The sequence below is a fragment of the Cherax quadricarinatus genome, chromosome 27 (assembly GCF_038502225.1).
Source record: "Cherax quadricarinatus isolate ZL_2023a chromosome 27, ASM3850222v1, whole genome shotgun sequence".
Lineage (NCBI taxonomy): Eukaryota > Metazoa > Arthropoda > Malacostraca > Decapoda > Parastacidae > Cherax > Cherax quadricarinatus.
The window spans coordinates 15,437,106-15,458,618 of record NC_091318.1 but is presented as its reverse complement, the minus strand read 5'-3'; the positions used below and the strand labels follow the sequence as shown (position 1 = coordinate 15,458,618).

General features: G+C 38.9%; 1 protein-coding gene across 2 annotated transcripts in view; it reads left to right on the top strand.

The window, feature by feature from the left end:
- ZC3H3 (Zinc finger CCCH domain-containing protein 3) overlaps window positions 1-11,807 on the top strand; it is a 76,243-nt gene extending 64,436 nt beyond the window's left edge. For both annotated transcript variants that reach the window (XM_053780049.2, XM_053780048.2), the window contains exon 7: window positions 1,475-11,807. In XM_053780049.2, coding sequence (XP_053636024.1) covers window positions 1,475-2,389 — 915 coding nt within the window. In that variant the 3' untranslated portion in view covers window positions 2,390-11,807. The remainder of the gene's footprint in view (window positions 1-1,474) is intronic.
- The last annotated feature ends 9,706 nt before the right edge of the window (window positions 11,808-21,513 follow it).

Genomic DNA, 21,513 nt, shown 5'->3' with positions numbered 1-21,513 from the left:
TCTCATAGGCCACATAAGTTATGTGAAAAAATAAAATAGTGAAAAAAACAACAAACCTTCAAATACAAGTAAATCAAAGTTTACCGGGTGAGCGGCAGTCGCCGCTGTTGCCATACGCGGCTCATTTTCTGCAAACTTCATGCATCCATATCTCCGTAAGTATTGATGGTAAAATTTTTTTGTTTATCCTATAATGTTTAGAAAAAAAACTCTATTTTTTCATAAGAAAAAATAATTTTTTTTTTTTGAAATTTGGCCGACCCTGAGAACGAGTTTCGGAGAGGGCCTGTCGACCCTCAAAGGGTTAACTTTCATGTTTTGATTTCACCACTACAGTTCAGCCTCTCCACAAAATGCAGGTCACTGAACTGATACACTTAATTTGTAATTGATCAACTTGTCATTGTACTTGTGATTGTCATGGATTTCTCAAGCTGTACTGATACTCAGTGACATATATTAGGTCTAGGCTTAAATACTGTAGTGCATAAGCCCTATGATTACTTTGGCCGAAATTCATTGCATAATTAGTAGCTTTGTTCTGAGCCTAAAATTATATCAAGTTAAATATATATTATAAGATCACTATCTGAAACTTAATCAGTTGGAATGTATAACTATTGCAACTTCTTTATATGGCTCAATTTTTTTTTTTTTTTAACTCGGCAGCCATTTTTTGCCAAGGCAAGGTGATCGAAAGAAAACAGTTATGATTATTATTATTATTATTATTATTATTATTATTATTATTATTATTATTATTACTATTCCATGTTTGAGTTCATATATATATATACAGTGGACCCCCGCTTAACGATCACCTCCCAATGCGACCAGTTATGTAAGTGTATTTATGTAAGTGCGTTTGTACGTGTATGTTTGGGGGTCTGAAATGGACTAATCTACTTCACAATATTCCTTATGGGAACAAATTCGGTCAGTACTGGCACCTGAACATACTTCTGGAATGAAAAAATATCGTTATCCGGGGGTCCACTGTGTACACACACACACACACACACACACACACACACACACACACACACACACACACACACACACACACACACACACACACACACACACACACACACACACACACACACACACACACACACACACACACACACACACACACACACACACACACACACACACACACACACACACACACACACACACACACACACACACACACACACACACACACAGAGAGAGAGAGAGACAGAACTGTTATAGTTTACATTTATGCCTGTCTAACACTATCACTAAAATATGAAAATCATGCTTTGCATTTTGTATTAATAAAATTTTAATTATCTTATGAAAACTGATTAGTTTTAAAGTGAACACTGAAGTGAGTGTTGTCAATTTAAAGTTGAAGACAGAGGAACTCTGAATATTTTTCTGTATTAAAGCTCCGTTTAGTTAAGCATGCAACATTATCCTGACAAGTTTTTTTTTTTTTTTTCAGTGTAAGAAGCAGCATATTTTGGTATGTGATGAGTTTAGCAGAACAGGTAAGTGTCCAAGAGGTGTTTCTTGTCCCCTTTCTCATCATAGGGGACGAGGCAAGAAAAGGAAATCTGTTTCCTTGGAACCTCCCATTGGAGAAAATGACAAACAATCTGTTTCTGAGCAACGAAAAAGAAAATTAAGCGAGAGTAGAGATGTACTGGGAGGACCAAAAGTAAAAAAGAGAATTGTAAGTAAATCAAGAGAAAATGAAGTTAAAGCTGTCAAGCAAAGATATTTTCAAGCAATGTCATTAGAAAATGAAGATAAAGTAGAACAAGAAAAAGTAGTAGAGTTGAATCAGGATTATTCAGAAAAAACAAAGAATAAAAGAGAGGAAATGATACTGAATAATAGTAAGAATGAGGAAGCACTCACTAGTAAACAGTCTATCACAGTGTGCAACAAAAATTCTCCAATGCAGCAAATGTTGGAAATGCAGGAAGTCCAAAATGAATGTTGCAAAAAGCTGACTTTAGTTTCTAATATCTCTGGATATGCTTCAGACTTAAACAAAACTAGACAGAGATTATTACAAGAAGTTGACAAAATAAAACATTCATATAGTGTTGATAAACATAGTTTGGATGTGATAAATGAGACTAACAAATATTCAGCAATGAATATGAAGAAAAATGAAGATTTAGCATTTGATAAAACTGAGGAGGTCAATTTGATTCCTCAAAAAGAAGAAATCTTTGAATTGTCTGTTAATACAAAAGTACAGAATAATAAACGAAATACAAAAGAACATATGGGAAGCGAAAGTAAACTCTCTAACAATAGTATAAATATATTACAAAGGCCACACCTCCCAAAAACATTACCATCTTACATACCTTTAAGCATGAATGAAGATGTGAAGGATTTGTAATGGAACTGTGATAAGAACTTAATGTATGTATTAATTATATTTTTATTAAGATTATTATTTTATAAACTACAGTAAGTCTTTCATCTCTTGCCTTAGCCTCTTTGCTTCTGTATAAGTGCAGCTGTAGTGCATTTAAATCAGCTGTATACTACAGTAATAGGTACCTCAACACATCATTACGGGTCATGGGTAGGATAGTTCAAATTATTTTGTGTGTATACTATAATGAATTTTCTTTACTTCAGCAGTTATCTCTCACCAAGACAGGGTGGCCCAAAGAAGAAGAAAATCAGTCCTTCAATTCACTGTCTTGCCAGATGTGTGCTGATACCACCATTCAGATCATCCTCCAGCTGCAACATCTCCACTTCCCCTTGATTGCAGACACTGCCCTTCACACCTCCAGAATTCAAATTCAGCTAACCTCTTTCTCTGACACTCCAACAGTACATCCTTTAAAAACTACTTGTCTCAATTTGCTTTTATCTAACATGTTCATAAGCCTGCTGGATGATCAGGCCTCTTCATCTCAAAACTTTTTATCCCTTCCCTCCCTCCATTCCTGGAATGACCCCTACCCCTCCCACCTTTCACCCTCAATTTAGACACTTTCCTTGATGTACTATATCCCTCTTCATTCTCTTTGTCCAAACCACCTCGGCAATACCTCCTCAGCCCTCTGAAATCATACCCTTGATTGAGATTAAAAGGTGGAAAAGAAGGCTTTGAGTACTAGGTCCTAGCTGTGTGTGTATTAGATCTGAATGAGTGGAGGCAAGTGGTTTTTGTGGCTTACTGTTGGAGTGTGAACAAGGTAACATTTTTGAAGGATTCAGGAAAACCTGTTAGTTGAACTTTGGTTCTGGTGGTGAGTAGTACAGTGCATGCATTCTGAAGAAGGGACGAAGCTGTTGCACATTGGGGAAGGCCATTTGAGCTGTGGTCTTTGCATGCTTCTGGCAAGTGCATGATGTGATAGTGGGTGTTTTTCCTCTTTTTTGGGTCATCATACCTTGGTGGCAGATGGCCAGTCTGGTAGAATCTCAAGTTGCACATTCGAAGTTCACATTTTAAATAGATCACCATTGAAATATTGTAACCCAGTCCTAATTTTGTGGGGAAAGTGACCAGGCAAATGCTCAGTAAAGATTTAAAAAATAAGCTGGGAGACAGTAGATGATGACCAGTAGCTCGTAATTACACACTTCTGTGCCTTTGTCATGTACCTACTCTAGTTGTATTTCTACAATTGTTGAATGTGTTGGTGATTGACAGTAAAAAGTGAAAAAGTTATTAAATGAGAGAGTTGTGCAAAGAAGATATGATCCTCATTGTGGCAGTCATGAAAAAAGTTCTGCAGGGATATGTATGGCAGCCACAGCTTATCATATTTAGCAGTATCAGCTCTCCATCAATGGGAGAAGAGCTTGTGCAGCTCATGAAGATGTAGCCCTTAATTAGCAACAACAACCCACTTTCCACACTATTTTTTTTCCAGTACTACTACATATTTCTTTTACTTTCTCAAATTCATTTATTAGTATGTTAGTTTGGTATAGGTATGGAGAGTTCTTCAGTTTGATACAGTTTGGTAAGGAAAATGAGGCTTATTACTAATGTTGATTGCAGATGATAGTGGTTGTAACAGATACTGCCTTCCATATGATTGTACAGGTATTGTTTAGGGCTATAGTTGCCCTTGCCACACATTTCTGAATTAACAGACAGGGGCATCTACAATGTACAATATGGAAAACCTTTATTATTTTTGAGAAATTATGAAATTTAATTTTGTCATGGACATATCCCAGTTTTCCCATGTATCCTACAGTTCAAACATCACTATATCACATAGTTCAGGTGTTTGGTAACATGCATAATATGAGATTTTACTTCGTGTGTGAGAGAGACCATGTTTTGAGTGAGCATTTTTTGTGTAAATCATTTTAATTGAATAGAAGTGAAAATCTGTAATATTTTCCCTGTAATACTGTATATTCTTCATTTAGTTGCTGTTATGCTCAGCACTCATGTCATTCAAAACTAGATTGTTTCTAATGTAAATTTCAATTTCACAGCTCTTAAGCTTTTAAAAATTCTTAATTTCTTCCTTTTCTTCTGTATATCTAAACCTATCTTCAGTGTTTTCTTTTAATTACCATGCTTTAAAGAGTGGAATATAAGAATAGAAAAGATTATCAAAATAAACTGAATTAATGACAACATGGATAAGTTGTCATTTCTAAAAAATACTGTAGATGCAGTAGTGATGTATACAGAGCCTTGGGGATATTGTGTTGGTGCAGAATATAATGGCTGTGTTTCACAAGCAGTTAATGAGCAGTAATGTTGGTGTGTGAAGTAAATTTTCTCCCTAAAATATGTAGTTTAAGTAAAAGTTTTGTATGGAAAATAAAAGTGCATACAACACAACACATCCATGGACATGTATGTACACGAGTAATATGTACTTTGTCCCAGTCTCTTAGTGGTGCCATAAAAATTATGTATGTAGTGTGGATCACAGTTGCATAGTACAGTACTCTGATTTCCTAAAGAAAACAAGTAAAGATAAAATAATAAAAAAAAAAATTGTAGAATTTTGGAAGAATTAAGAAAAGCATTTGTCAGTTAAGGAATGAAGTGGTGTAAGTGCTATTAAGGAGGACAAATATTAAAAAAGTTGTTTTGTAGGCCATTATTGACTTAGCCAAAAAAAAGTCCTGATCACTTTAAGCACACGCATATATGACGATCATGTGTAACTTTGCAAGCGTCCTTTCATAAGTGAATTCACTTGACTCCTTTATGTATTCTGTAGCTCAGGGCCTTTTAATCTACCACAGGCAATGTCATTCTCTGAATTTTTCAGTACTAATTTGTTCCTTGCTAGATTACTGGCAGCATTGTTGGGTTGTATTAGTGACCAATATGCTGTTTTGTATCAAACAACAGTTTGGCTAATGGTTATCTTCCCTTCATCGCTAATTGTTGTAGGAAACCATACTTGTGTGCCTTGTATTAGTCACGTCGGACTAGCCTGTACTTACGGAGGAGGAGTCTGGCACTACTCTGCAAGAGTTTTTAGGTCATGCAGGAAACTCTGTTTTTGTCGATTGCTCCATTCATCAAAAAGCACACGCACTTCATTTTTGGCTCCTATTATAATATCCTGATATGCTGGTGATGTCTCCTCTCTGATGATCCTATCTTTAATATAGATTCTTTCTTGATTCTTTTATTTAATGTTGATTTATTACATTGAATGTGACTCCCTCCCTTTGCCATGATATTAGTCCAAACACCACCTATGTGCCTTTACTGTCTTACTCATCCTTACTGTGTTGCACTGAATGACCCACAGGAACTTTGCACCTTTAACCCCCTGACTGTCACAACCCCAAATCCTGTAATAATAAACAATATACCTGGTGTCGCAAAATTTCCAAAAAGAAAAAAAAATGTTTTTTCTTATGAAATGATAGAGAATCTTTTCCTGATTGTAATGACACAAAAAGAATGAAATTGATGGAAAACTGACGGAATTACGCTCTCGTGAAGTTAGTGACCTTGGCGATATTTATGAATCGGCAATTTCGCCCACTTTGAGTCCTATTTTCGGCTAATTCCATTGTACCAGTCGACCAAACTCATAGCTATTTCTTTAGAACTCCATTTTTTCTATCGATTGAATACAAGAAACTGCCCATTTACCAATTTCAACTACCCAATAACGTGGTCAGAAATTTGCAATTTGGCCAATTTCACAAAAATTAAAAAATATGATAATTTCAAAATAGGGTCTAGAATGAACAATGGAGACATTCCTGGCTCTAAAATAACATTTTCTTCATTCATCAGTCACGTCTCCAGGCCCCTCTGATATTACTCTTGCTTTCTATTTTGAATTTTTATTCAAGCAAAAAATAGAGGATTTACTGTTATGTAGACTACTGCAATATTGTAATAATTGTATAAATAATGTCAACCCATTCATGACTGCATATTAGAATGTTTACTTGGACATTTATTGGAAAATGACATCATTTGTTTACTTTTGAACATCGGCAAAAATCAAACATTTCCCCTACTTTGAGCTCCATTTCAAGGTTCTTTTCATAGTAAAACCAATCAAAATCACATCTATTTCTATAATATATTTTCCATTCTATCAAATGAGACCAAGAAAACGAGAATACAACCATAAATACTATATGAAAATAGACCACAAAGTCAGTATTTTAATTAAAAAAATGGTTGGAGTTTTTTTTTTCTCATTATGCACTGTGTGCTGCAGAATTTTTTTTATACGGTGCACACTGACCACACAGACCCATTCTCTCACATGTGGGCCCACCAGCTTTCTCCTGCTTGATTTGAAGGTGCTAGAATTTATGAATATATGTACGTCAAAAACGGTGGCTCATAAGACATATATATACGACCAAATCAGTCAAAGGGTTAATAAATAATATAATTCTTATCTTTTCTGCCATGCACTGCATTGTATAGCTGTTACCCTTGACTTGCTTAGCACCCTTCATTGTTATTTTTATTATTACTAGTACACCTACCATCCGACTTACGACCTGCTCGACTTACGACCACTCGACTTACGACCGTGTTTTTTATGCCAAATTTCTGGGAAATAAACAACTATTTGTGTTGTACACAGTGTTTATCCTAAACCTTACAGTATAAAATACTGTACTAACAACATAAAAAGTAAAGTAAAACATGAAATACCAAAATACTGTAAAACAATAAAATAAAGTCATTACAAATATGTTTTGTTGATATTCAGTAGTAAAGTTCGACTTACGACCATTTCGACTTACGACCGGTTTCTCGGAACCGAACTCGGTCGTAAGTCGGATGGTAGGTGTACTAGTAATTGTATTAGTAATAGTACAGTCAGCCCCCCAAAAAATTGGAAATAATGTTAAAGCATAAAATACAAATGGTTTAAGAATCTTTATTAGGGAGGAACTTAGGAAATACAAATCAACATCATCTAGTCATTTGAGTTTTTGCTTTCATTAGTTTTTTAATTCTTTAATTGATACATGATCAGTGACAAACTTTTCTTCTTTACACAACAGCTACAGTGGAACCTCGGCTTATGAGTTTAATCCATTACGTGACCTTGCTCATATCCCAATCTGATCTGCTCGTATGCTGCGTCAATTTTCCTCATTTAAATTTATTGAAATGCCATTAATCTGTTCCAGTGGAATTTCTGCTCTCAGGAGGCAGGAATATAACGCTAATATCAACTCGACGGCTTATTTATCTATCACAGTTCATCTAATATGATATAATAAACAATGTAAATAACATAGAAACGTGATACATGTATATTCTGTAGAATGAATAAAAGTCATTATGTGACAAGTGGTGGCGGCCATTCCCTACCTCAAACGGCCGCCTTGTTGTGGGTCAGCAGGGGAGACCTCCTGCCATCCCTTGACAGACACCACCATCCCAGCTTACTGTTCAGTTCCACTTCTCTCTCTCGTATCTGCCAAGCTGTCATGACACCCAGTAGGCATACCAGTGTTGCTGAATGACTTACTGACTTGACTTAATCGTGTACTGACTTACTGACTAAATGACTTGACTGACTGATTTACTGAATGACTTAAAGTTAGACTTTTTCACTTAGCCCTTTCAGGGTTTCAGCCATACTAGTACGGCTTATGCCCCAGGGTTTTTGACGTACTAGTACGCCTAAATTCTAGCGCCCTCAGATCTAGTGAGAGAAAGCTGGTAGACCTACATATGAAAGAATGGGTCTATGTGATCAGTGTGCACAGTATAAAAAAAATCCTCCAGCACACAGTGCATAATGTAAAAAAAAAACTGACCGTGTTTTTGGATTAAAACAACAAGTTTGCACTGCATTTTCGTATGGTATTTATGGCTGTATTCTAGGTTTCCTGGTCTCATTTTATAGAAAGGAAGACATATTACAGAAATTGAGATGATTTTGACTGATTTTACAATTAAAAGTACAGTGGACCCCCGGTTAACGATATTTTTTCACTCCAGAAGTATGTTCAGGTGCCAGTACTGACCGAATTTTTTCCCATAAGAAATATTGTGAAGTAGATTAGTCCATTTCAGACCCCCAAACATACACGTACAAATGCACTTACATAAATACACTTACATAATTGGTCGCATTCGGAGGTAATCGTTATGCGGGGGTCCACTGTACTTTGAAATTGAGCTCAAAGTAGCAGAAATGTTCTATTTTTACTAAAGTTCAAAAGTAAACAAATCATGCCAAGCGTCCAATACACGTCAACTGGTGAGTCTAATATTCTTTCACAAGTGCGCTGATATTATTTATACCATTTCTACACAAATGCAGTAGTCTGCATAACAGTAAATCTTCTATTTTTTGTAAGAATAAAAATTCAAAGTGGAAAGCCAAAGAAATATAAGAGGGGACTGGGGATGTGAATAACGAACAGAGAACTTGTTATTTTAGTGCCAGGAATGTCTTTCTTGTTTATTCTGGATCCTATTCAGAAATTGGCATCTTTTGAAGTTTTTGTGAAATTGACAAAATTGCTAAATTCTGACCACATTATTGGATAGTTGAAATCGGTAAATGGGTGGTTTCTTGTACTCATTCGATAGAAAAAAATGGAGTTCTAGTGAAATAGTTATGATTTTTGTCGACTAGTACACTGGAATTGGCTGAAAATAGAGCTCAAAGTGGGCAAAATTGCCGATGCGCAAATATCGTCGAGACCGCTAAATTTGCGAGGGCATAATTCCGTAAGTTTTCCATCAGATTTCATACTTTTGGTGTCATTATGATCGGGAAAAGATTCTCTATCTTTTCATAAGAAAAAAAAAATTTTTTTTTTTTTTTTTTGGAAAGTTGGGCGACCCAGAGAACAAGTCTCGGAGAGGGCCTGGCGACCCTGAAAGGATTAAGAGGACCTTGAAATGGTGTCTAGAGCAGCTGATGCCTTACCATCAGTTGTATAATGTACTGCAGGGTAAAATAGAACAGAAATCCATTACAGAAAAAAAACATACCACGGGTGGGGTTATGGTTTGTTTGCAATCATGTCATTACAATTTCATGAGTCATCCATTACAGAATTTATGGACACTCCAATTAAACCATTGACTTCAGTACCAGAACCTCTACCATCCACCTCAGCCCAGTAGGGCCACAGCATAACTCTCCACTCTATTCACAGTCATCAATAAACACCAGCGCTCACAATTTAAGATAATAAATACAATTATATTTCTGTTGCAGTTATAGTCTTAAGCAGTAAAAACATAATACATCACAACAGTGAAGTACAATTATATATTCACTTATACTTTTGTAAGATCTGGAGGTATTAAAAAAAGTTGTTTGAGGGGGAAGCTCGCATCCTGAATTTTTGCTGAATTTTTTGCTCGTATCCAGAAACAAAAAATCAACTGAGCGACTTTTCCCATCTTGAAAAACTCATATGTTGGGGTACTCATAAGCTGAGGTTCCACTGTAATTTTTTTTTTTTTTTTTTTTTTTAAGTGTAGCATTAGCACTAGTAGTTATAGCATTATCTTATCTAGTACTATAGTAGCAGTAGTAGATGAGATAATGCTATAACTGCTAGAATTAGTTCTACAGTGGAACCCCGCCTTACAATATTAATTTGTTCCTGAGAGCTCATCGTAAGTTGAAATTATCGTTAGCTGAATTAATTTTCCCCATAAGAAATAATGGAAATCAAATTAATCCGTTCCTGACACCCCAAAGTATGAAAAAAAAAAAAATTTTTACCACATGAAATATTAATTTTAATACAAACTGAAGAAGACATGCACAATTACTACTATACTAAGAATAGAATACATGACACTTACCTTTATTGAAGATCTGGTGATGATTGATGGGATGGGAGGAGAGGAGAGTGTGGAAGTTACTGTTTAAAAGGGGAATCCCCTTCCATTAGGACTTGAGGTAGCAAGTCCTTTTCCAGGGTTACTTCCCTTCTTCTTTTAATGCCACTAGGACCAGCTTGAGAGTCACTGGACCTCTGTCACACAACAAATCTGTCCATAGAGCTCTGTACTTCCCATTCCTTTAAGACTTTCCTAAAATGGGCCATAACACTGTCATTGTACAGGTTGCCAACACGGCTTGCAGTAGTTGTGTCAGGGTGATTTTCGTCCGTAAAGGTTTGCAGTTCAACCCACTTTGCACACATTTCCTTAATCTCTTTTTTCAATTCCATACTAATTCTTGCCCTTTTTACCACAGGGATGGCACTAGAAGCTTTCTTGGGGTCCATGGTGACTTATTTTGCAGTTCTTTCTTCTTTCTGATAATGTGAATGTATGCGAAGATGCGACCGCACTGGCTGGCTTGTAAACACTGGCGCAGAGGCCACACATGGGACGCATCCCGGACAAATCACATAAGGCGAGTTTTTTATCGTGAGGCGAGGCAAAATTTTTGCGTTCAAATGCTTCGTATGGCGGATTTAACGTAACGCAATGCGTTCGTAAGGCGGGGGTCCACTGTACTAGTAATAGTACTAATCGTAGTACAGTACTACTATTATTAGTAGTACTTCTGTTACTATTTCTATTGACTAGTACTAATACTCTGAGGGATCTGCCAAAGAAAACAGGATGCCAGTGAGAATATCAGTCCATGTATAGTGGTTGCCAGACAGTTCCTCACTTCTTTAGATAGTGTTTAACCTAAAAAAAAAAAAAATTGCTGTACAAAAACTATAATGTTCATATGTTCATTTTTAGTTTTTTTATGAAATTTCTTATATGCTGCTGGATACCTTATTGAAAATTAGTTCATAGCTTGTTCAAAATGTTTGCTAAAATTTATATCTACACCATAACCTGTGATAAGAAGTCCACCAGCGAGTAACTCTTGTTAATAGGTTTAAGAAACTGGATTTATGTATGTTTATTATGGCATTTTAAAGATTTAGAGAATAAATATATTCTGAACATTTCGAAGTACAGTAAACTGATTACAATAGTAACATAACTCACTGTTACTATAATGTACAATATATGTTACTGAGTATTCATGAAAAATGCTACAGTAGAATATAATGCAGAATCACCATACCATATAAGATGGAACAATGAACAAATATGGTGCCCACATAAATTTTAGAAATAGTATTTAAAATAGATGCTCTTTTTTACTCATGAACAATAATAAATATTTTATACTGTATCTAGAAAGGCAGTGGGATAAGAAAGGACATTGAGGTGCATGCCTCTGCTACAGTTATTAAAGTCTACATTAGTTTTGCCCATTGAATAAACTGCAACCAAGGTAAGCAAGATTTATAACTGGTCATTTACTTGTGTAAGTTTTTTATGCTAATATGTTGACTCTTTTTAATAAAAAATAGTTTGCTAATTTGCTGATTTTTTTTCCCATCCATAATTGATATGCAAGTTGGTGAATTGATATTTATAGTTAGGTCATTCATATTTTAAAAGAATAATGTCTTGCCTATTGTCCACCCTCTTTTGACAGTTCTACCTTCAGGACAGCTTCTGAACATTTCAATTTTGAAGCATTATAGTTTTACAATTTTGCAACATTACAATGAATAATATAACAAAATGATCAGGTAAACTCCAGTCGTACAATTTATTAATCAGATCTTATCAAATCAGTGATCTGTAGTGCAGTAATAGTTCCTGGTCATTAGATGAATTACAGTGTATTCAAGAGAATGGATTATTCTACTAGGTAATGCTATAACAACATAGTTTGGTAAGGTTTCTCTAATTATACAACTGGGTTATACATTTATGAAATATAAGTTATTCAATATTTGCATTAGATTAGATATGAGAATTTATTGATTTTTGAATATTTATTTATGGGGTCCTAAGGCTAGGGGAGTTACACAGTGAGTAATGTTATTTTGAGGCAGTAGAAAGTGATTTGTTAACTGTGCAGGTAAAGTTAAATTAAGTACTGTGTATTTAGTTTTGGGTGAGTAGGTGATTTTTTAGAAGAGTCTTGAATTGATATAGAGACAGTGGTTTTTTGGTAAGCACTGGTAATGAATTCCAAATTTTTGGGCCTTTTATGTGCATTGAGTTTTTACATAGTGTGAGATGGACACGGGGAACATCAAAGAGTGAGCTGTCTTGTGTTATGGTCGTGTGTTTTGTTAAGGTTGGTAAGGAGAAGTTTGAGGAGAGGGTTTATATCTGAGTTTAGTGTTCTATGTATGTATTAGGCACAATAATAAGTATGGATGTTTTGTACGGTGAGTAAGTTTAGACTTGAATATTGGTGGAGTGTGCTGTCTGGAGTGGGAATTTGTTAACATTCTGACTGCAGCCTTTTGCTGGATAAATAGTGGTCTGAGATGATTTATTGTTGTTGAGCCCCATGCACAAATTCCATAGGTGAGATAGGGGTAAATGAGTGATACAGGACAGGGAAAGCTGATTGTGGAACATAGTGCCATATCTTTGATAGTATGCCTACAGAGACTTTCTTGGAAATTTGTTGTACATGTGTCTGAAATTTGAGCCTATTATCAAGGTGGATTCCTAAGAATTTTCCCTCTGAGTTTTGTGATAGGTGTTCCATTTTTCATTATGTTAAGGGGAACATTTGTAGCTCTGTTCCCAAACTGAATGAAATAGGTTTTGTCAATATTGAGAGTAAGCTTGTTAATCATCATCCAGGTAGATATTTTCTGTAATTCAGTATTTACGGTATTGGCTAGGGTGAGAGAAGATGTATGTAGTGTCATCTGCAAATAGTATGGGTTTGAGTAGTTGAAGTGCATTTGGTAGGTCATTTATATAAATGAGAAAGAGAAGTGGGCCAAGGACACTTCCCTGTGGGACACCAACTGTAATTGGTAGTTTGGAAGAGGTAGCTCCATTTGTGTACACATATTGGCTTCTGTTGCTAAGATATGACTTTAGGCAGTTGAGGGAGTGCCCTCTTATACCATAATGTGATAATTTTATGTGCAATAAATCATGGTCAAGTGTATCAAAGCTTTACGTAGATCAATTAAGATTCCCAGTGGGACTTAATTTCTCTCGAGTGCAGTGTATATTAGTTCTATCATGTGTATAATAGCATCATTCGTGTTTTTGTTAGGCCTGAACCCAAACTGACAGGGGTTGAGTATGTTGTGGGAAATGAGGTAGGAATAGATCTGCCTATGAATTAATTTTTCAAAGATTTTAGAGAGAAGGGGTAAATTAGATATTGGCCTATAGTTATTCAGGTCTGTTTGATCTCCTTCTTTATGTATCGAGGTGACCCTTGCTATTTTGAGAATTGAGGGGAAGGTAGAGGATTCGATGGATTTGTTAAAGAGTGTTGTAATAATTGGTGACAGCACTTGAGAAGCTTTTTTGTATATAAAGGGTGGTAATGTATTTAAATCTCCTGTCTTGTTCTTTAGTGTATTTATAATAAGTGAGACTTATGTTGGGTTGGTCGGAGCTAGGAATAGTGTGTTCGAGTAGGTGCCAGTGAGGTAGTCGTTAGGTGAGGTGTTTGAGCTTGGGATTTTGCTCGCCAGGTTTTTTTCCCATGGTGAAGAAGAAAGCATTGAGTCTGCAGTTTCAGTCAGTGGGAGTAAGGGTTCATCTGGTTTTGTTAGTTTGATTGTTCTGTTCCCTGAAAGCTTTTTATTTCCTAGAATTCCAATAGGAGCATTGGTTCTTGTGTGTGGGTGGGCTGTAGCCAACCAGTGATGCAGTAGCTTGCCTCTTGGACAGTGTCTGAGCCAGCAATGGGGTTGAATGTCTATAGTAGTATCTTAGCCAATAGTTTGTACTGTAATTTGATTACTCTTCATCTGGAAGCCATCACGGGTGTTTCCCCCACACTAACTCTTGATTATTTACCCCTCATAAGTGCATTAGTTATAATTACACTATCTTTTGTTTTACCAAGTCGTCATGCCTCTGGTGGCCTGGTGGCTAAAGCTCTCGCTTTACGCGGTGAGGGTCTGGGTTCGATTTTCAGCCAGGGTAAAGACATTGGATGTATTTCTTTACATGTGTTGTCTATGTTCACCCACCAGTAAAATGGGTACCTGGGTGTGGGCCGCATCCTGGGACACTGATCTAATTTGCCCGAAATGCTCAGCATAACAAGGGGCTTTCTATATAGTAGTATGCCATTGATGTCGGCTAGGCCTGTATACCATGTACGTGTACTTGTAGTAAATAAAGATAGTATTATGATGTTATTATTATAAAGTGTGCAGTAAACAGGTCATTTCTCTGGAGATCAACAAGAAAGTGCATTAGTGCGTGAGTATGGCTTACCATAATCAACCATCTCTGTTGTTATCAAGCAAATAGAAATGCAATATTAAAATGGCTGATGAATCTAAGGAAGTGAAAAAAGTTAGAGAAATTATCATAGAGTTGGAAAGACAATGATCAGAGTTGCTGCTTTAGCAGATGAAGGAAGATAGTGCCTGCAAATTGTACCTGTGAGTGTGTAAGTCCAGGGAACAGTAAAAGTTTCACTTCTAGGGTCTTGGAAAGAATTATCATAAAGCCATGTACAGTGGACCCTCAGTTAATGATGCCATCGGATAGTGATAAAATCGGATGTGTTTTTGGGTCAAAATATTGGCTCGGCTAGCAGTAAAAAGCTCAGTTAAGGACATTCGTCCAGAATGTGTCTGCGTGGCCTGAGCTGCCTGGGCTGCCCGGCCACTCCTGTGTGGCCGGTGTGTCATTGTTTACAAGCCAGTGCCGATGATTCCACGTGTACATGCGATACATTTTTCATTTTTCCATTGTTTTTAGTGCTTGTAACTGCTAAATAAGCCACCATGGGCCCAAAGAAAGCTTCTAGTGCCAACCCTGTGGTAAAAAGGGTAAGAAATACTATTGAACTGAAGAAAGAGACAATCACAAAGTACGAAAGTGGAGTGCGTGCCTCCGAGCTGGCCAGGTTGCATAACAAACCCCAATCAACCATCGCTACTATGTTGGCCAGCAAAAAGGCAATCAAGGAAGCTGTAGTTGTGAAAGCTGCAAATATGCTTACAAAACAGAGATCGCAAATACTCGAAGATGCGGAGAGACTGTTGTTGGTGTTGCTCAACGAGAAACAATTATCAGGAGATAGTGTTTCACAGGAAATTGCTTCAGAGGAGGGGGAAGAGAGAAGGAAGAAGTTGCCTTCTTCAAAGATTAAGGACATTTGTACAATGTGGACAAAGGTGCAAACCTTTATGGATGAACATCACCCTGACACAGCTGTTGCAAGTCATACTGGTGAATTTTGCAATGACAGTGTTGTGTCCCATTTTAGGGAAATCTTAGACATGCTAGAAACAGAGTTCTCTGGACAGATTTTTGGTGCAACAGCGGTCCAGTGACTCTCAAGCTGGTTATAGTAGCATTTAAAACAAAGAAGGGAGGTAACCCCAGAAAAGGACTTGCTACCTAAAGTCCTTATGGAAGGGGATTCCCCTTCCAAATAATAATGCACCTCCATCCTCTCCCCTCCTCCCGTCTCATCACTAAGTCTTCAATAAAGGTGTCATTTTATCAATGATTATGTATGTATTCTGCATGTCTCATTGTTTTCTATGTAGGAAAATGTATATTTCATGTGGAAATTTTTTTTTTAATACTTTTGGGTGTTTGGAACGGATTAATTGGATTTCCATTATTTCATATGAGGAAAATTAATTCATATAACGATAAAATCGGTTAAGGACAATGTCTCTGGAATGGATTAATATCATTAACTGAGAGTCCACTGTATATTGGGTTTTGAGCTAAGATAGTTTTGAGGTATGACAAGTCTTTGGAATAGATTAATATTGTAACTCAAGAGAAACACTAATATGAATATCCTAACTGTACTGCTTTCTTTCAATTGACATTTGCATTTTATTTTTAATGGAACACCCTTGTGGGTTTAGTGCTTAGTTTTGATTATAATTTAATGAAACTAGTAAAATGTGATGAATTTCAAATAGACATAAGTTCAAAAGATAGTGGTAGTACATAATGATTCTTCAGAGCATTATACCTCTGCTGTTCCAAGAATTGAAGGTACAGCAGTCAATAGTGTATAGAGATGAAGGAGTGGCAGTCTTCAGAGGTTGGTGAGAAGCTCCCGATCAAAGGAAGTGGACCTAGATTTTCTTTGTTGATGAGGGGTTCTTTACCCAAATAATTGATCTTATCTTTCCTTAAATCAAAATTGAATGTCTCCAATCCACCAAGAGCTGTATTATCCCTGATTAAAATACCATAAATGCAAAGCCAACCTATTTGTGTCATCTGCACATTAAAATGTAACATTTGTCTCCTATTTGTTGTTTATAACTCCTTGCCCTTTTGCCACCCGATACTTTCGCTTCCTTCCCTGCCCTGCAGTGCTGTATGGCCCTTGTGGTTTAGTGCTTCTTGTTTTATTATAATAATAATATAACTCCTTGCCTAACATTATTGACAATATTCAGTCATGTAACTAGTATACATAGCTCAATTGGTAGAACATGAAGCCCACAACCAAATGTACCAAATGCTTTGATGTTCATTAGGGGGCTTTTGATCTAATTAATTGGAGTTTCCTTCCCTTCCATGAATAGAACCAGATTGCCTTACATTCCCAGATGTTGTACAACCCCTCTCCTTAAGGAGGTTCGTTGATGCTAGTGGAGACACTTGCTCCAAGGAATCAGATTTGTCTTCCCTTTGGATCAAACTAGATCGCCTCCTATTCCCCAGGCACTATGACCCCTGTGGAATTTGCACTTCCCCCTAAGTATAATAATAATATGACTCCTTGGTTTTAGCATTTCCCACCTGATTTATATATACATGTGTAATAATAATATCTTCTGCAAGTACATGTACAAGGTATACAGGCCTAGCAGACATCAATGACATTACTATATAGAAAGCAATTCTGGCAAATTGGGTGGTTTGTCCCAGGATGCAACCCACACCAATAGACTAATACCCAGGAACCCATTTTACTGATGGCCGAACATAGACAACCTTGCCGGGTATCGAACCCGGACCCAGATGCCTCAAATTTCTCCCAGAAACTATGACCCCTACAGGTTTAGCACTCCCCTCGAGTGTAATCTTAAAATATTGGAGCTACCCTCGTCCATGGATAGTCTGATGGCATCTCTTTTTTCCCAAGGTATTTGCAGTATGACCTATATCCATGGAACAGGACCTGCCATTCCCTTAGATTGAACCTGAATGTGACGTCTCATTCTCGCCAGGCACTGTATAATCCCTTCCTCTTCAAGGGGGGCTCCTTGGCGTGGTGAAGAGGCTCTTGGTCTGAGGAATTAGCCCTGTCGGTCTTCTTCCTCAGACCGAACCTAATTACCCCCCATTCTCCCCTCCCCTATCCCATCCTCCCCATCCTCCCCTTTTTCCATTCCTCCTCCTCCTCCTCACCCCTCCCTTTTGCCCTTCCTCTTTTTAGCCTTCGTGATTTCTCCCACAGGCGCGCTAGTTCCTAGGTAGGGGAAAGGACACCGGGGTCGATCCCATTCCGTTGAGGTTTCTTGGCGGTGGCGTAGTTTGCCGTGGAATCTGGATTGCCTAGGGATGTCCCGATCCCTCTCCGGTATCCCGGAGTAGCTTTGGGTGTCTTTTGGGCGACGGGTGTATCTCTGGAAGCCACCTTTCGGATTCCGGGGGTGGTGGCTGAAGGAGGTATGCTTTGTGGCGGATATCCGGCCGCCCTCTCTTTTGTCCACCGAGGTAGCTCGGCAGATGTGAGGTTGCTATCCCGGATTGCTGGTTTACTGGCATGAAGGGTAGGGTATGGCACGGGTTCCATGCTGCATCTGCGCTACTAGCGGTGTCGAGTCCTCTTGGGCGCGGAGGGAGATTTCCGGCCCTTTCATTCCTCCTGGGAACTATTCCTCCCCGCTCCCCCCTTTTTTTATTCTTTTTTTTGTTTTTATTTTCTTTTCTTCTTTCTTTTTTTTTTCTTAAAAACAAAAAGCAAAGGAGTAACCTAACCATGGCAGCCCTAGTCCATGAAACCACTACCCCCGGGCCCCTTCTTGATACCGCACCCCATTCTGACCCTGCCTTGTGTTTAGACCACTCTTCGGACACTCCTGATGCCCCTGTACCTCTTGCTGGTGCTGTTTCCTCACCCGCTTCAGGTACCGGGGCTTCGACTGACTCCTTCGATTTGTCTGAACTCCGCTCTCCTTTGACTATGCTTCCGGCTTCTCCCTCTACGGTACGGCAATTTTCGAATCGCCCACCCATTTCATGCCGGACCAACTCCGGTCCTACTCCTAAACGCCAACGTCAATCTCCTGATGATGCTCCGTCGTTACCTTCCCATTCTACTCGGAAACGACCGACACGTCAAGCACTCCCTCTCCACGCTCAATTTCGGACCACACAATGGACTAAATTCTTTACTTTAAGACCAACTTCTTCTTCTGCCTACCTTTCTGACCATAGTATTGCCAAAGCGCTCCTGCGTCATGTTGGCAGAGATATTTCATTTCACGCTCTCAAGAGCGGTACGCGCATCGTCACTGTCCAGAATGCTACCCAAGCTCATGATCTTTCTCTCCTTTCGAATATCGATACTACTCCTATCACTATTGAAAAACATCTTTCTCTCAATTCTTGTAGTGGTACTGTCATTCTGCCCCATACCATAGTCCAACAGAATTTCCAGTCATGTGGCAATGACATTTTTGAACAGCTGGAACTCCAGGATCTCCCAATCCTCAAAGTAGACACTTATGTCCTTCCTGCCCGGGGGCGGAGACGTTACCCTTGCAATGTGGCTCGTTTAACTTTTGACAGCCGAGAACTCCCGTCCTCTGTATATGTCGCGGGACATCGGTTACAAGTTCGAAAGGTGATACCTACACCGCAACAATGTAGAAATTGCTGGCGTTTTGGTCACCCAGCGAAATATTGCAGATCTATGGCCGAATGCCCAGTCTGTGGTGCCGACAACCATTCTAATACATCTTGCAGTCAACCTCCATCTTGCCTTAATTGTAATGAAGCTCACCCTTCGTACTCCCGCCGTTGCCAGGTCTACTTAAATGAACGTGAAATCCGTTGCCTCAAAGAGGCAGAAGGTCTCCCTTATGCTATGGCAGTTACTCATCTCCGCCTCCAAGGGAGACTACCCCGTGTTTCTTATTCTCGTGTTTCCAAACATCCCCCCACTTCTGGGGTCCCATCTTCTGCAGCCTCCTCTGTTGTTACCCCTCCCATAGCCATTACGGCATCTAATCCTTTTGCTGTCCTTGGCTCTGACGTCCCGACTACAACTCAGTCTGTTCTCGCATCTTCGCGTCCTTCCTCACAAGCCCCAGTATCGACAAGACCTCGTACGACACCTAATACCAATCGCCCCTCTACTCAGAAGTCCAAAAAATCCACATTGCTCAAATCTTCTTTGCCCCTTCCTTCCCTTCTTCCACCTCCACACGTTACCTTTCCAGTCTCTGTACCTAGTTCTTCCCCTCTCTCTGGCTCTATTACAAGTGTGGAGATTCACCCTCCTCCTCGTACTATGCCTTCCACCCCCGTCCCCTCCCAAGTTTCTCCCTCTTCTGTCACCTCCCAGGTTTCTACCTCTTCTGTCCCCCCCCACACTTCATCTCCAGTCCCTTACACTTTTCCCTCCCCCTCTACTTTGGTACAGTCCATTACTGTCCCAATCTTTACTCACCCTCCTCCTCCTATCTCCAATATGGTTTCCCATACATCTTTGAATTCAGAAACACTTGAAGCCATTTCAGAATATATTGCAGAGACTAAACCTTCAATGGACACTGATTCACTTCCTGTTCCTTCTCTTCCCTCTCCTCCATCTTCACAACCCCATTCTTCGCAACGCTCCGTTCCTTCGCTACTTGAACATCTTCCAATGCCACCACACGTTGACTTTTCTAACCCCTCTAGTCCGTAGGTGCCTTTACCTACAGATTCCTGATATTTTCTTCATCGCCAATCATGGCCTATTTACAGTGGAATATCCGCGGCCTCAGGGGTAATCGGGGTGAGCTTCAGATGTTGCTTTCCAGGTTTTCCCCTGTTGGTGCTTGCTTACAAGAACCAAAATTACACTCGGCTGTTTTCCAACCTATCTCAGGCTATAATTTATTGTATTCTTCGGATCCTTTCTCAGATGGGACCTTTAATGAAAGTGCCCTTCTTCTACGCAATGATATTCCGTACTGTCAACTATTTGTCCATACCTCGCTGCATTACACTGCAGCCCGTATCCACTTGAATAAGTGGTTTACAATATGTTCTTTATATCTCTCTCCTTCTCGAGCATTTTCTATCCCAGACTTTGCCTTTCTTGTTTCATCCTTACCACCACCACTTCTGTTACTTGGTGATTTTAATGCCCACCATTTCCTCTGGGGGGGGTCTCATTGTGACTCACGTGGCATTCAGTTGGAGGCTTTTCTTGCCTCTCACCCCCTCCATGTTTTAAATACGGGTACTCCCACCCATTTTGATCCTCGTACTCATACTCTCTCTTGCATCGATCTATCAGTCTGCTCTTCCTCCACTGCACTAGACTTCACCTGGTCTGTTCTACCAGACTTACATGACAGCGATCATTTTCCGATCATTCTTACTTCTCCTTCCTATTCACCACCTTCCCGTAGCCCTCGCTGGCAATTTGATCGGGCAAATTGGGATCTTTACTCACACCTCACTGCTTTTAGTGAGGTTCCTTCTTCATCCTCCATTGATGAGCTCCTACACATCTTCTCGACATCAGTTTATACCGCAGCTTCTCATTCTATACCCCAAACCTCAGGCAGGCATTCTCAGAAGTGCGTGCCTTGGTGGTCTCCTGCTTGTGCTCGTGCAGTACGTTTGAAACGTGCTGCATGGGGCAGGTACCGGTACAATAGAACCGCTGAGAGACTTGTTGATTTTAAGCAGAAGCGTGCGATCGCTCGCCGTGTCATCCGTGAAGCTAAACGCACTTGTTGGCGAGACTATGTTTCCACCATCACCTCTGCTTCTTCTATGAGTGCAGTCTGGAAAAAAGTGAGGAAATTGAGTGGTAAATACTCTCCTGACCCGGCTCCTGTTCTACGGGTCACTGGTGT